Below are 17,299 nucleotides of genomic sequence, written 5' to 3' on the forward strand. Positions count from 1 at the left end.
AAAATAAATCTAACATTTCGCATAGTGGTAAATGATGCTCATGAATAATGCATGGTCATGCAAATGAGCATTTAGTTGCCAACTGCAGTTGCGCTGCTACCTGATGCTGAGTCTCTCCTCACTGATGGTTTGTGCTTTGATCACTATAGTGTCTCAAATCTGCCTTCTAATTCCCTTATGAAAGGTCTGTCCAAAACACTGGCTCGCGCGCGCGCACACACACACACACAAACACACACACACGCACACAAACACACAGTTGAACTACCCTGTTCAAGGAAACATGTCATCAGAAATATAAGGGCTCTTTTGGCTAGGCGGGCATTCCGTGCTGCAGTACGAGGCTCAAACGTGAGTGGAATTTCTGTGACTCCATGCTAATGTGACCAGGATTAGAGTTGACCTACCCAGTCCCATCTGATTCATTCTGAGATGAGTTATATGCTGCTGCAGGCTCTCAGCTCCCTCCTGGCAGGGGACTCTGTGTGTGTGTGTGTCTGGGGGAGTGCTTGGGAGGTGGCAGTGGGTTGGGGACACAGGTCGGTGGCACCTTAATTGGGGAGGATGGCTCATAGTAATGGCTTGAACGGAATAAATGGAATGGTCTCAAACACATGGATGTGTTTGAATCCATTCCATTTACGCCATTCCAGTCATTATTATGAGCCGTCCTCCACTCAGTAGCCCCCGGTGGTTGGAAGTCCTCTCCTTCTCTGTTGTGCCTTCACCATAATGTAGTTGTTTTCCCAAGAATTTAAGGCCATTCAATTGTTGAGACAATCCCAAAGTAATACGGCTCAATGCAAATAACCTTTCACCACACATTTATGAGTGTGAGGCTCACGGACCACTGCACTTTTATGTTGCTCCCCAATCCTGTTGCTAGATAGCCCTAGGGTCGTATGCCTTTTATTCAGAACTAGAATTTGTTGGAAAATAATTATATGCCGTGTCTTTCATTGTTGCTGGCGCACAGGCAACATGATAAATTAAAGCATGGCACAAGCAAAATTGAGCTTTTCATCAAAGTTGAATTTTAAGTGCCATTTTCATAGAGAAGTTTTTAAGTTCCGTTTTCATAATAAACACCGTTCATCATAAATGGGTGAGAGTCATGAAGTGGAAATAGTTTATTTAATTGTCATAGCTTGTCATGCGTTTGCAGCTTAGCAAGATAGATACAGGGCCTATCTAAAGTACATCCGGGCTCAAAGCAAGTTAGAGAAGTGTGGTGCTGAATGTCTTGGACCTTAAACTTTTGCCTGTATTCACAATAAGCTGAAGTGAAGGGGGGATGTTTAGCAATGCTAGGCAGAGCTAGCCGTTCAACAGAATGGTCTTGGACAGTTCTCCTAGGGGTCTGTCTGCGTCAAGGGAACATCATTGGCTGTTTGTTTTTAACATAGTGAGCCCAGGACTTTAGGGGGAGAATGGTAGAGAACACCTATTCATGTCTTAAACTTGTATACCCAGTCAGAACAGGATATAGGCATAGACACACTCTCTCGCACACACACACACACCTCAGTCTTCCATTTTCTACAGTTCACACACAGCCACGAACAAAAACATACACACCCACACAAACTATCGATGTCTGTGATTTGGAATTCCTCTCTTTCTTTCCCACTCAAGCTGATTTATTGCTCCGACATTCTAAGATGATTATGTGAAGTAAGAAATGTGCACTCCATGCTCTCCCACCTCATTGGGCTTCTCACTCACTCACTGGATTAGCATAGAGTTGTATGGCTGTGCCATCATGGGATTTTTGCATGTGCTCCAAATCAATCACTTTTCCATTCCCCATGGGGCCCATGGAATGCAGTGACGTATGCCTGCTGAATCCACACAGAGATAGAATAGCTATAGAAACAGGTTATTTCCTGGTGAAGGTAAGCCTATTTTCCATCGTTACTTTGTTTCTGAGAGTTAATACTTGAAGTGTATGTAAAGAGATGAATGTTTATCAAGAGGCTGCTCAAGCCTCCTGGGTGACATTTTTTGTTTAATAGAGTAATGAATTAAACAAAAAAATCTGGTCATATTCACGACACTGTTGTTTCTGGACCCTGCTGAGTTATTGACTTAATATTTCCAGTTCGCTTGTAGTAAATAAGTTTCATTATTCTAATCATTTTGGTCACACTTTATTTGGATAGTCTGTAGATCTGTAAATGGAACCCTGCTTGCTAAGGTTACAGTCAGGGTTAGGTTTAGAATAAGGGTAAGGGTTAAGGTTAGGGTTAGGTTAAGGTTAAAGCTTGGGTAAGGGTTAGTAGATAGTATACATTTTACTGATAGTCTGTAGAGCAACTACAGATGGACTATCCAAATAAGGTGTTACCTAGATAGATTCTGTAAGTAAGCTACAGTACTGTAGATTGTAGCCAAGCCATCTTCTTCTTCTCTCTCTAGCCCCTCAAGAAATATCCATTCAGGTGAAGTCCAACTGCCTTAATGATAAAACGATCAAGCAGCCACAATACATTTCCATGGCAACTGATTTCAATCCTACTTTTCCAATCATGGCATCCTTTGTCCACGATGAGCGTGTTTGATATGGCTGCAGTGGTCATGCTAGGAGGACCCTTTGATCTGATTTGCTCTTTTCATAAGCATTGGAACTACACCAGACAATAATACCAACCAGAGAAACAGAGGCGTAGCCATAGAGATCCTGCTAAATGACTAGTCAATGATTAGTATTCTAGTTCTATAGGCGTAGCACAGAAAGAGCTTGATACATTGGGCATGCAGCTGTGAATGCTGCTGCGTTGCAGTTTGAGACTTGAAGTTGAGGTTGTTAGGTATGTTTACTGAGACCACATTTCGGATTTAGCCACAAACAAATCTATGAGAATAACTTGAGAGTCTCTAATAGGAAAAATGTGATATGTCAAATGTTGTATTTTTGTTTTGTTTTTTAAGGTTCTAAATAAACAGAGTAAAAACTCACGGACGATTAGTAAAGCTCAAACCAGGTTTATTCACCCAGTGGGTCACACAGCTGCATAAGACAAAGACATTTTTACACCAGCACTGGTAAACCTTCGTCCTATGCTGAGTCTCCTCCTTTCACATCTGGACAGCCAATACATCTCTGTTGCTAGACAGGACTTTAGTGATGCCTGTTCTTTCTCATGTCATCTGACCTGACCTCGGCCCAAATTCCTCACTCCTCCCCAACTGACGGCTGTCCAGGACTGTGGCCCTTCTCCTCTCCATAGGATACCTGATGTCTAACAATAACATGTTCTGGCAGAATGTAAATGTTCTGCATTCCCCTCTCTCCCTCAGTGACATGAATAAGAATATTTCATATTTTTTAAGTTTAGAAGTCAGAACCCATCAGTGTTCACAAAGCAAAGAAATTGTTTTGCAACAGCCTTACATATCCAACTTCCAGGGTTGTTACTTAATTTCACAGGGTAGAAGACCTTGCTCCCTGAGTGTCAGCTCAGTTGAGGCGTGCCCATTGTTTTATTTAGTCGGGTTCGGTGGCATTTGGAGGTTTAGCTGTTTTTGTGTGTGTTTTTTTTTTTCCAGACACTGTCTCTGTCTACACATTTGAGGGGGTTGGGAAAAACATGTTGGTTATAAGGTTAAATATGTCTCAGGAGTTTTCATGCATTCACTGCAGGCTATTGTTCCTATCAATCAATATCCATTTAGCAATGCCAAGAGAAATGTTGATACAGTACATTTGTGAACAGCTTTAGTCAATGTTAACCCATGGTAGCTTCGTCAATGCTATCCCATGGCACTGTATGTAGCAATTGTACCGGTATCTAATCAACCCAAGACAGCACTGCAGAGTCAGCGTCTTATCCACATGCTTGGCATTCTCCTCATCCTGATCATACCTAGATCTGACTGAGAAATATGTCCACATTCTCAGTAGATAGGCTAAGTGAGAGAAACTCAGGAGACACACGTGACTAATTAAGGGAACTGCTGTTTCAGGTTCGTCTATTTGATGCTCCATTTGATCCAAACATTTGGTCCGACATTACTCAGGCTCATTGGAAGTAGCAGAGCTGCATTGAGCAGTGTTCTGCTTTTCCTGGAAGCTATTCTGTTTTCCCGTTGTCCTCCATTCACTCTCTCTCTCTCTCTCTCTCTCTCTCTCTCTCTCTCTCTCTCTCTCTCTCTCTCTCTCTCTCTCTCTATCTGTCTCTGTCTCTGTCTCTGTCTCTCTGTCTCTGTGTCTCCCCACAGCCGATTCTCTAGAAGGGGAGGAGTACCTGGATATATCTGGGATCATGAGGAACCAGGCGGGCCGCTACGAATGCAAAGCCAGCAATGACGTGGCCACACCGGACGTCAAATATGTCAATGTTGTCGTCAACTGTAGGTCAATTTTTTTTGGGGGGGCGACTCCTGTTTCTCCTGGCCTTATGTGTTTTATAACGCCCAGTTGTTTTTACTACATTGAGATCCATGATATGTCTTTCATGAATTGATGATTGGTTTTATGCAGAGAGGAAACAAATATAACCAAGATGAACTATTGTGATTGGATCCTCAGATCCTCCCGCCATCAAGAATGCCAAGAGCTCTGAAACCCAGGTGGGCCGTGTGGGGGTTCTTCGGTGTGAGACGGTCGCAGTGCCCAAACCAGAGTTTGAGTGGTACAGAGATGACAAGAGGTAAGCATTGTGATGTTGTTGAGTCCCAGATTTCCCATTTAGTACATATCCTTTCGTCATAATGGAAGAAGAACCTGCTCTATCATCAAAGGAGGCTGGTGGGATGAGCTATAGGAGGATGGGCACATTGTTATGGCTTGAATGGAATGGTATCAAACATATGGAAACTACGTTTGACTCCGTTCCATTGATTCCACTCCAGTCATTACAATGAACCCGTCCTCCTATAGCTCCTCCCACCAGACTCCTCTGCCTATCATATGAAAATGTAAAAGTTGTCTAGGGAACCATTTTCACACCTGCGACAGAGAGGACACTTTTATAGAGGAGAGCTGTAGGTGGCCATTTGTATGTGATCATATTCCAACTAAGCAATGACAACCATGTTCCTTTCTCTTAGCACTAGTCATGTAATAACCTCTGAGATTGCTTCACTGTAACATATTCAGTGGCTATGCAAAGCAGAAAAGTGAAAGTGTTTATGGTAATATTCATGAAAATAAAATAACACACACTAAACAGTCTTTGTAAGCTCTATGTCAAGTCGATGATTGTGATAAAAAAAAATTGTAAACTGAGGAGCAAAAGTCGTCTAGAATTGATGATATAGAATTGGTATAGAATTGATGATTGTTCAGATATTTCAATTGTTCAGTACCATTATCTTATAACAACGGGTCAGAGTTGATTTGGTCTAGTGTGAAACGCTCTATCTGGAAATTGATCCTTGATTGCGATACGGTTTTGGAAACCTTTAACACTCAACTATTGGGGCAGCAGGTAGCCAAGTGGTTAGAGCATTGGACTAGTAACCGAGAGGTTGCAAGATTGAATCCCCGAGCTGACAAGGTAAAAATCTGTCCTTCTTCCCCTGAACAACGCAGTGGGTTACACTGTTCCTAGGCCCTCATTGAAAATAAGAATTTGCTCTTAACTGACTTTTTTTTTTTTACAAATGCAAAACATACATTTACTGCACTGGTTTATCGGGCACCCACGAAGATGGGGGGGGAGGGGGGCACGAGTTCTGGGGGGCCTTGCACCTGTTATCAATGTCATTTTTTAAAAATGTAATAAATCATTTTGGCCGTAACCCTCCAAATTGCCATTCATTCATAAACTTTTTTAATTTTCATATGTACTAGGAGACTAAGTGTTTTGTTTCTTGGGCTTCAGGAATGTGACTGAAAAAGTGCCCAGGTCTTGAAAACGAACAAATTAAACTGATTGAAAGTATTAGGAGTATATCGGCAAACAAAGGCCGTGGTGAAGGCTACGACAGTGCCAGTGCAATGTGGAGCTTACTCAGGTGTTCTAAGTGCATATCAGACCGAGAGCCTTAGGTAGTTCTTTATGATTTTTAGTTTAGAAAACAATCTCTCCGTAGAAGCGACAGTTACAGGGATGGTTAAAAATAGCTTGATTGCCGTAGCAACATCAGGGAAACTGGGCAGAAGTCGGGAGTTGTGCTTCAAATGCATCAGTTCAGCAACATCTTAAATTCAGCCTCTCATTCGCCTTAATTCCTGACCTAAACACCTTACGGAAAGAGAGGAACTATATAGAAAGCTCTGGGGGCAGGTTGTCTGGATACTGGACAGCTAAAACATTGGTAGATGCAAACAGGTTACCATATTTAGCAGACAACAGTTCTTGAGGGCTTTGAACAAAAAAAAATGTAGTTCATACTGATGAACTGTCGTTTGAGTTGTGTGGTTGCAATATCAACAGTACCTTATCTCTGGTATATGTATATTGGCATTCATCACTCAAGACTAAATTGTGTGCAGTGCAATGGACACCTGCGCTTTCATTGACCTAGACTGACCAGGTGGAAGCTATGACACCTTATTGATATCACTTGTTAAATCTACTTCAATCAGTGTAGATGAAGGGGAGACAGATTAAAGAATGATTTTTAAGCCTTGAGACAATTGATACATGGATTGTGCATGTGGGTGAATGTTCAAGACAAAAGATTTAAGTGCCTTTGAAAGGGGTGTGGTAGTAGGTGCCATGCTCATCGGTTCGTGCCCAGAACTGCAATGCTGCTGGGCTTTTCATGCTCAACAGTTTCCCATGTGTATCAAGAAAGGTACACCACCCAAAGGACATCCAGCCAACTTGACACAACTGTGGGAAGCATTGGAGTCTCAACCCCGCCCTGTGCAACAGGGTCCTGGACTTTCTGACGGGCCGCCCCCAGGTGGTGAAGGTAGGAAACAACATCTCCACCCCGCTGATCCTCAACACTGGGGCCCCACAAGGGTGCGTTCTCAGCCCTTTCCTGTACTCCCTTTGCACCCATGGCTGCATGGCCAAGAACGCTTCCTACGCAATCAGCGGGATTGCAGATGACACTACAGTGGTACATAACCTCTCATCCCTCAACGTCAACAAAACAAAGGAGATGATCGTGGACGTCAGGAAACAGCAGAGGGAGCACCGCCCCATCCACATCGACGGGACAGTAATGGAGAAGGTGGAAAGTTTTAAGTTCCTCGGCGTACACATCACACACAAACTGAAATGGTCCACCCACACAGACAGCGTGGTGAAGAAGGCGCAATAGTGCCTCTTCAACCTCAGGAGGCTGAAGAAATTTGGCTCGTCATCTAAAACACTCACAAACTTTTCCAGATGCACAATCGAGAGCATCCTGTTGGGATGTATCACCGACTGGTACGGCAATTGCACCGCCCTCAACCGCAAGGCTCTCCAGAGGGTAGTGCGGTCTGCACAACGCATCACCGGGGGCAAAGTACCTGCCCTCCAGGACACCTACAGCACCCGATGTCACAGGAAGGTCAAAAAGATCACCAAGGACAACAACCACCCAAGCCACTGCCTGTTCACCCCACTATCATCCAGAAGGCGAGGTCAGTACAGGTGCATCAAAGCTGGGACCGAGAGACTGAAAAACAGCTTCTATCTCAAGGCCATCAGACTGTTAAACAGCCATCACTAACACAGAGAGGCTGCTGCCAACATACTGACTCAAATCTCTGGCCACTTAAATAAACAGACTTAATAAAGGTATCATTAGTCACTTTAAATAATGCCACTTTAATAATGTTTACATATCCTACATTACTCATCTCATATGTATATACTGTATTCTACACCATCTACTGCATCTTGCCATATAAGGTAGTTGTTGTGAATTTGTTAGATTACTTGTTAGATTTTACTGCATAGTCGGAACTAGAAGCACAAGCATTTCGCACACATGCTAACCATGTGTGTGTGACTAATACAATTTGATTTGATTTGAGTCAACATGGGCCAGCATCCCTGTGGAACGCTTTCGACATCTTGTAGAGTCAATGCCCCAACAAATTGATGCTGTACTGAGGGAGTAAAGGGGTGCAACTCAATATTAGGAAGGTGTTCTTAATGTTTTGAGAACTTAGTCTTTCCTGAGACATTGTGCATTATACCCTATCTGGGGTGGCAATACTCAGTATAGAACACAGTTGGGCCATAACCTGGACCAACAGGCCATGGTGAAAACACGCAAGTCTCTCAAGTTGGATTTCATTTGATTTAGGCCTAATTTAATTTTCAGCCCATTTGTTTAGTCTATTTGCCAGACAAACCCCTCTGAGTTCAACAATAAATAGTGGCTGAAATTATCCTCAAACCGACAATGTTTTCCCCCATTGTTAGGCTATTTGATGTGTCATTTTTATTAAAGGTTTATAAATAGCACCTAGATCGCACCTAACTCGCAGCTATAGATAGTTGACTGCATAATGAAACAATTGTTTTGAGGGGGGACTTAATGCATTATTTGGCATTAATAGACTGGTTTTACGCACAACAACTTTTTATACAAGCTGGAAGAGAGCGCGATGACAGCTTAGTTCAGGCAGGTTCAGGTAGCCTGTCCAGGACAGCTGTATATTCAAAAAGAAAATCAGTTGGTGTTGTTATTCAAAAAAAATCAGTTGGTGTTCTGTTGTATCGGAAATGTATTTGACATTCTGCTTTGTTGGAATTTCCAACTTTAATTACTGAACAAGTAATTACATTATTACCACCAGCCAGCAGTCTAAAAATGGTAGCATTGCGACACCGTGTATAGCTTCGTGAAATGATAGGCTTAACCTGAGAAAATGGCGACCAAATAGGGCTACCAATAAACATGTATCTATTAGCTAAAGCAAAGCCATGCCCTGGCACCATAGAAAGCCTGCCATCGATTCGATAGGCATGCAGCCGCATAGACATGTTGCAATTTCAGCGCCATGGACAGCGAACGGTTGTCTACTTTGTGAGTGGCTGTCTGGCTGACATTCGATTATTACAATGCCAACAACCTACACATCTCAAGGAACCATGGAACCTTGTGGGTTACAATCTTACTGTAGTTGTTTTGTTCCCCTGAACTCCTGGCTTGGTTATTTCTTGAGATAAATCCACATCTCATGGCATCTGTTTTTTGCGCATCCAGCGATATGCCACAACCCAAAATGAATGGAAAAGATAAGCACCATATAATTTCCAGATTTGCTGTGCTGATCTTTTCATTTAGGGTTGAGTAATATAGCTGGATCTACACAGCCAATGGCATGGGATGTGGACTCGTGTTGACATTAGACTACCTTTGAGGTCAGAAAACATCTGCCACACTTTGAATTGAAACTCTGATATCCCTTAAAGTTCCCTTCCTTACCTCTGCATGATGTACAGTGTTATTACTTTGTCTCCTTCAACAACTTGCTTAGTGTAATACAATACCGTCATGTCAAATCATGCTCGCCCAGCTGATTTTATGTCTTGTCTTTAACCATGAACTTAATGTACCTTATCAAGCATATTTACTTCCTCATTGCAAGAGGCTTGTTCCCCAACTTGTTTCCTGTAATTTCCTTTAACCTTACCAGCACTGACCTTGTCATGACTGCCCACGACTGCTGTTACATTTGAACTACTTTACCACTGAAATCTCCACACCATCTCCCAGTGGCATCTGATGTATAGGAATCCTGTACTACTTATTGATAGTGTAGCAATTAGCATTTCCCAAGACTGACCCGCTCCTCCTAATCTTCTACTGGGGATTCTGAGGCTCATTACTGTTGCTGCTGCTTGGTCCTTTGATCTGGAACCTCCCGGTCCTCTGTTAGTCTCTAGTTTCTGATTACATCCCGCGTCTTGGCATCTGCCCTGAACTATGCTGCGTGAAAGTCTTAGGGGAAGAGGGGGGGTAGTACAGTATAGCCTGGTTAACACTGACTGAACACTGCACTCACTCATTGTGAACTGAAACGATGGTGAGCGTAGAGTTCAGTCGGGTTTAACCAGGCTAGTTACAGTAGGTTGGTTCTCGTTCAGGCTCCTGTGCTGCTCAGAGCCTGACAGCGTTTTTGTTTCTCCCCATCGACATGAGTTGCTGTCACAACCACTTGAGAACATTTTTCATTTTCCCTGCCACCTACAAAGCTCGACATGTCTTGTTGATTTCCTATATCAACAGCCTGTAGACATCCTACTTCTGTCACTCACCGTTTCCTGTAATAGCCTACTTTAGATGCACCCACATGCAAACTGGAGAGGCGAGGAACGAGATGTGTCTGCCTGATTGTTTGACACATTCCCGTTCAAACCAGTCACCCTCTCTGTACCCTTTGCCCCATTTCAATACCGAAATCAAATCTGTCCTTCTGTTAAAGAATGGCTGTGACTTCTTGAAGTTAATATGTAATTTAAAAGACTGTGCTGCCATCTGCTGCCATCTGCCAGTGGAAGATGATGGTGCAATGAACTAGGTATTATTTGGATCCATTCACTGGATGCTTCAGACTTCACACAATTGCTTATGACCAGACCAGGAAATGTTGTATTCCCTATTGCTCAACCTTGTACATGTAAATCTGTCTTCCTCCATTTAGTATGATATGTTACGAATTCCAATTTGTTGTCGCTAATGTTGGCTAGGTGGCTAACGTTAGCTAAGCTAGGTGTTAGGCTTAGGGTTTAAAGTTAGGAGTTAGGTTAGGGTTAGTTAACATGCTATGTAGTTGCAAAGTAGCTAAAAAGTAGTAAGTAATTGCAAAGTTGCTGAAGTTGTCCGTGATGAGCTTCGAACACGCAACCTTTGGATTGCTAGACGTTTGCATTATATGCCCACCTATCCACCCCAAACAACCACCTACCCTCCCTCCTTTCGTTTTCGCCTCAACTAACTTTCTGTCTTAGGGAACCACACCATGCTGCTAGAACCACACCCAATCATCTAACAGCATGCATGTGTTCTGAAATCCCATAGTGCCTTTAGTGTCTAGGGAGTCAACTGGCCCAGGTTTGATATTTTGGTCTAATGCCATTTTCCATGACATGAGCCACGTGTCTTCATTGGCCTTATCATCACTGGTGGTGTCAACGATCCCACTGAAGTTTTGTAGTCCCTCCATACTCCACCCAATGTGTCCCACTAAAGTTTTATAGTCCCTCCATACTCCACCCAATGTGTCCCACTAAAGTTTTGTAGTCCCTCCATACTCCACCCAATGTGTCCCACTAAAGTTTTATAGTCCCTCCATACTCCACCCAATGTGTCCCACTAAAGTTTTATAGTCCCTCCATACTCCACCCAATGTGTCCCACTAAAGTTTTATAGTCCCTCCATACTCCACCCAATGTGTCCCACTAAAGTTTTATAGTCCCTCCATACTCCACCCAATGTGTCCCACTAAAGTTTTATAGTCCCTCCATACTCCACCCAATGTGTCCCACTAAAGTTTTATAGTCCCTCCATACTCCACCCAATGTGTCCCACTAAAGTTTTGTAGTCCCTCCATACTCCACCCAATGTGTCCCACTAAAGTTTTATAGTCCCTCCATACTCCACCCAATGTGTCCCACTAAAGTTTTATAGTCCCTCCATACTCCACCCAATGTGTCCCACTAAAGTTTTGTAGTCCCTCCATACTCCACCCAATGTGTCCCACTAAAGTTTTGTAGTCCCTCCATACTCCACCCAATGTGTCCCACTAAAGTTTTGTAGTCCCTCCATACTCCACCCAATGTGTCCCACTAAAGTTTTATAGTCCCTCCATACTCCACCCAATGTGTCCCACTAAAGTTTTATAGTCCCTCCATACTCCACCCAATGTGTCCCACTAAAGTTTTATAGTCCCTCCATACTCCACCCAATGTGTCCCACTAAAGTTTTGTAGTCCCTCCATACTCCACCCAATGTGTCCCACTAAAGTTTTATAGTCCCTCCATACTCCACCCAATGTGTCCCACTAAAGTTTTATAGTCCCTCCATACTCCACCCAATGTGTCCCACTAAAGTTTTATAGTCCCTCCATACTCCACCCAATGTGTCCCACTAAAGTTTTATAGTCCCTCCATACTCCACCCAATGTGTCCCACTAAAGTTTTATAGTCCCTCCATACTCCACCCAATGTGTCCCACTAAAGTTTTGTAGTCCCTCCATACTCCACCCAATGTGTCCCACTAAAGTTTTATAGTCCCTCCATACTCCACCCAATGTGTCCCACTAAAGTTTTATAGTCCCTCCATACTCCACCCAATGTGTCCCACTAAAGTTTTATAGTCCCTCCATACTCCACCCAATGTGTCCCGCTAGGAGGATGTCAGCACTTTTTCAACTTTCTGCTTCCCCACCACCAGATTATGCTGTCTCGCTTTTCTTTTTATGCAAATGTTTTATACTACCGTGTGTCAGCACAAAACCAAACCCACTGCCCCCTTAAGTCAGTCTCGGCTATCCTAGCACATTAGAGGTTGGATTAGTTTGAAGCCCTTCATACGTTACCTTAAGTGTGTCTCTATAATGTATTATACACTGAGTATACCAAACATCAGGAACACCTTCCTAATATTGAGTTGCCCTTTTACCCTCAGAACAGCCTCAATTCGTCGGGGCATGATCTCTACAAGGTGTTAAAAGCGTTCCACAGGGATGCTGGCCCATGTTGAATCCAATGCTTCCCACAGTTGTGTCAAGTTGGCTGGAAGTCCTTTGGGTGGTGGACCATTCTTGTTTACACACGGGAAACTTGAGCGTGAAAAACCAAGCAGCGTTGCAGTTCTGGACACAAACCGTTGCGCCTAGCACCTACTACCAAATCCAGTTCAAAGGCACTTACATCTTATGTCTTGCCCATTCACCTTCTTAAACCTGTCTTCTCCCCTTCATCTACACTGATTGAAGTGGATTTAACAAGTGACATCAATAAGGGATCATAGCTTTCACCTGGATTCACCTGGTCAGTCTCTGTCATGTTGTGTGTACTCAGTGTCAATAGACTCTATGATAAGGCAAACCAATGTTATCATAATTCATTATTTGTATGTAAATGTATGAGAGGAACTGTATGAATATTGATTTTCACATTCACTTTTCTTTTGAAACGAGCTGACAATGTATTCTAAAGACAAAAGTGGCAGACTAATCAGATGTCCCGAGTCTTATGCATATTGTGTTATAATGCCTAACGTGATGTGCCGTCTTGTCCAGGCTATCCAACGCCCAGGGAATCAGCATCCAGATTGTAGGGACCACAACTGTCCTGATGATCTCCAATGTAACAGAGGAGGACTATGGAAACTACACATGTGTTGCAACCAACAAACTCGGGATCCAAAATGCTAGTCTCTTCCTCTATAGTAAATGACTTTGGAATAATATGCAATCCCCCAAATCTCTTAATTAAATGTCTCTGAAATTAGACACATTAGACAATGTTACAAATTCTAGGCCCATTCCATTTAGATGTGGGACTAGAAAAGGCTGTATTACATGGTCTGACCACCAGATGTCACTCACTGCACACAAATTAATTCCTGTAGAGTCATAGCAGCAGTACCGATACTCAGACGGACTCAGACAGGCATGACAATGTATACATTTACACATTATTACATCACATAGAAGTGACACATATTGAATGAAACATCAACAAAATGAATATGTTAGTCTTTAACTTCTCTTCCTCTGAATCTTTCTCTCTCCTTCTCCCTCTCTCTCCAGGACCTGGGACGGGTCGAGACCTCAACGGCGCCACCTGCCTATCCCAGTCACTGTGGCTCCTCCTGGCCTCCATCACCTGCCTTCTCTTCAAGTGTTAATAACACCACCAACGTACCATTGTTATTACCTACCCGGTTATTACATTGAGACTGTTTGCATAACGTAACAAAAATCCTGATGTGCTTCGACGCACCAAACTAGATAATAAGAAGATAGAATGGGCTTATTAATAAGTTTTAGTAACAAAAACATATGAAATGGAGAAAATGGAACAAACAGTGTTTTTTTTTTTTTTAAGAAACCGTTATTACCATTTGAAGATGCTGAAGTCTTGCTTTTCCGCTGTCATTACTCGTTTCAGTTGGGGGGGGATTGGGTGTGGTTCATTGTATTTTGTCCCCAGGAATACGTAAGTCTAAACTCCCAAATGGCAGGGATTTCAGGTCAAGTACAACAATCATGGATATCTATGAGAAGCACTGAGACATTCAAGTTACTGTTACTTTCCTAATGGAATTTTACTGTATTGTTAGACTAAAAGGTCATTGTAACCAGTGCATCATCAAACAATAATACGCCAATATATGTCCAAAAATCGACATTTAAAAAATACAAAACGCTAGATTTGAAAGTGTTTATAAAAAGTGTCAAAGCCAACATACTCCAGTCAACATTACAGAAAAACAGTAGAACATGCAATGTTATATTTGGTATACTTCATTTCAATAGTAAAGGGATCATAAACGGGAGGAAATAGCCTCAGCCACATTAGATACATGGCAAGTTGCCTGATATTTGGATGCCTCAAAGGAGATGCACAATAACTGTGGGCTAGCATGGTTTGCATCAGTGCAAACCTTGATAGAAACGCTTGAAATGTGCAATCATCTTTATGTCGAAAAGGAAGACCTACTTTCATGACCTTCATCAAACAAAACATGCGTAATATTGATGCGTTACTGTATATACTTTTTTTTTTTTAAGTGTCTCTATGATAAAAATAACTTGTTTCACCACTGCAACAAGAAAAATAGTAATTATTGTTACAGTATATGTTGCTTGTATGATTACAAACCAATTATATGCTGTTCAGTTTCTCTATGGCAAACTGTATTTAGCTTCAGAAATGGCCTGCCATATTAGCTTTTATGTTGTCAACTTTCTCCAATACATTTTGAGCTACCACAGTTATACTGCTGGAATTTGGATAGAAATGTATGACATGATTGATGTGCTTTTCTTTTCTGTTTTACAAGTATGTGTTTTCATAATGACATATGGAAATTCATAATTTATAGATTTATTTTCAATCATTTCCATTAATGGTGTATATACTTGAATCCAATGTCCTTATATATGAAGACACATTTAATATGTCCATATTTCTAAATAAGTCAGTCATTTGTTGATAATTAACTTGTAGTATTCCATGGCAGCAGCGCTTTGCACCATGCAAGTAAAACCACTAGAGAACAATGTTTTTAAAAGGGTTTAATAAGGTCAAGTTTGTGCATTTATTGTACCTTTCCAATTACAACATTGTTTTAGTTTTTCTTTGAGTTGGGTACATAGATGTATTTGGTTTCTAAAATGAAAGCTCATGGAGAGTGACTATGAGCTGAATGCCAAAATGAATTGATGAACAACTGAGGCCAACGAAACAGATGGGTCTCATGATGACATTGTACCGCTATCTGTCAAGTCAAGTGTGTTCACAAAACCAACCTGTAATGTAAGTAATGCTCTCTGAAATCTCATCATCATTAAAAACCTCCACTGTATTCATACTGCTTTGGAACCATGACTGTAAGGTAGTTGTTCATCTAAGCAGTCTGAGTTCTTTGTTAAAAAACAGACTCGCTGTATGTTAGCCTTAGTGCTATACTGAGAATCTATCTGTGTGTCATCTCTGTATTTTCAATTACCCATAAAACAATGAACGCTAGGCCTACTGTACATCCTGCCTCTGGACGATAGTTTATTAACACTCCAATAAAGGGGTATGTATTATAATTTAATGGGAAGTGTTTTTACATGTCTGAATGGGAAGGCATGTGGACTATAGTACAGTACTGTATATGTCTACCTGTCAAAGCTAAAGCACTGGGGGATAGCAGTGGGTGGTCTTGCAGTGATTGACAGTCTCCTCAGCCAGTGAGCCATCAGATGTTTAGCTGAAGTCTTTCCCAAGAGGAGGGGTCTCACCTGACTGCGCTGTACCCTGCCTATGAACACAGCCCCTGATCCCTTATGACTGATACCTGGGGAACTGAAGGGGACTGATATGTCTACCTAGATTCTTTCTAATAACAAACATTGCATCTCATCGCTGTATAAAATTGGCTTGTGTGTCTGCACACACCGTTGAGTTACTTTGGCTTGTTTTAAGCCATTGAAAGAGATACATGCGGCATGAATTACCAGTCATTTACATTGGCCACATGTTTATCCATCCCACCAAGCTATGGTTACATGTGTAACCCACCATCTTATGATTTATCTCACTTGTATATAAAATGTTTTTAGAATATATTTAAGTTGGCTATCCCTAAGTTCACTTTGTTGATAATACTCCACTGTAGGACACAGAGGAATGTCACATTTGTACTTCCCTTTGTCACAAGAATGGAATTCCTAGACAATTATACAATCATTACACAGCAATGTCCCTGTTTTCTATTTGCTTTGATTAATAGTAACGTTATTGCGATTGATTTCTAAAAATGGTATGTAAAGGTATACAAGAAAATGTTTTGACGCAAAATAAAGTTGTTTGAATTCAGTGTTCTGTATTTGAATGTGGATTGAGATGTCAATGAGTAATCTTTTTGGAGAACGCTTGAAACACAGTATCTTCCTGGTACATTTGTGTTTATCACCATGTAACATGCAAATAAAATAATATACGTATTGTTAATTCTCATTGGGAGATTTGTGTCCTATACTGTATATTTCTGGAGTGCTTGACAAACTATAATCTGTTTTGGAAAAGGAGAGGGGTTTCTATGACACTTTCTAGACAGTTAACTCTGGACATTGGAAATGGACACTGACAAAGCTATCTGAACAGTGTGATCCCTAGAAGGAGAACTCTTGCCAGTAGGTACAGTCATTTGCATTGTCTGACTGAAATGATAGGCTTTATAGAAGGAAAGGGCCATTGTTATGGACACCGATGAACTCCTGAAATGGATGGAGTCAATTCATTTGCTGTGAGCCTTGTAGCGTTTTTATCTAACCTTTAAACTAGTAGGCCCAGTTGAGATAAAGACTCAAGGAAAAGACATGCTCTGGCATCAGATGACTCAGGAAGGGGTGGGGGTAATTACGGTGGCTTTTAAAATCTAGTGCTAGGTTGGGGTCAATTCCATTTGAATTTGAAAATCCAATTCAATTCTAGAATTCACTCATGAAGTGGAGAATTTATGTTGAATTATCTTCAAGTTTTGGAATTGAATTAGAATGACATTGTTTGTATATTTACCAGTACATGGTATTTTTTTTACATTGCACATAGTATAAGAAATTAACTGTAAGATTTGTTTTTAATCATTTCAACCTGTATTCCAGCATAGCTAGGCTGCCTGAACAGTGATATAATCAGCCTGAATGCCTGAGGGATTTGAATTGGAATTT

At 41.7% G+C, this 17,299-nt stretch overlaps 1 protein-coding gene across 5 annotated transcripts in view; it reads left to right on the forward strand.

Moving 5' to 3' along the window:
• LOC106580806 (limbic system-associated membrane protein) overlaps positions 1-16,586 on the forward strand; it is a 1,288,197-nt gene extending 1,271,611 nt beyond the window's left edge. For all 5 annotated transcript variants that reach the window (XM_014162260.2, XM_014162258.2, XM_014162259.2 and 2 more), the window contains 4 exons: positions 4,222-4,353; positions 4,532-4,652; positions 13,151-13,299; positions 13,664-16,586. In XM_014162260.2, the coding sequence (XP_014017735.1) occupies positions 4,222-4,353; positions 4,532-4,652; positions 13,151-13,299; positions 13,664-13,761 (500 nt within the window). In that variant the 3' untranslated portion in view covers positions 13,762-16,586. The remainder of the gene's footprint in view (positions 1-4,221; positions 4,354-4,531; positions 4,653-13,150; positions 13,300-13,663) is intronic.
• The last annotated feature ends 713 nt before the right edge of the window (positions 16,587-17,299 follow it).

This window comes from Salmo salar, chromosome ssa20 (genome assembly GCF_905237065.1).
Source record: "Salmo salar chromosome ssa20, Ssal_v3.1, whole genome shotgun sequence".
Classification (NCBI taxonomy): Eukaryota; Metazoa; Chordata; class Actinopteri; order Salmoniformes; family Salmonidae; genus Salmo; species Salmo salar.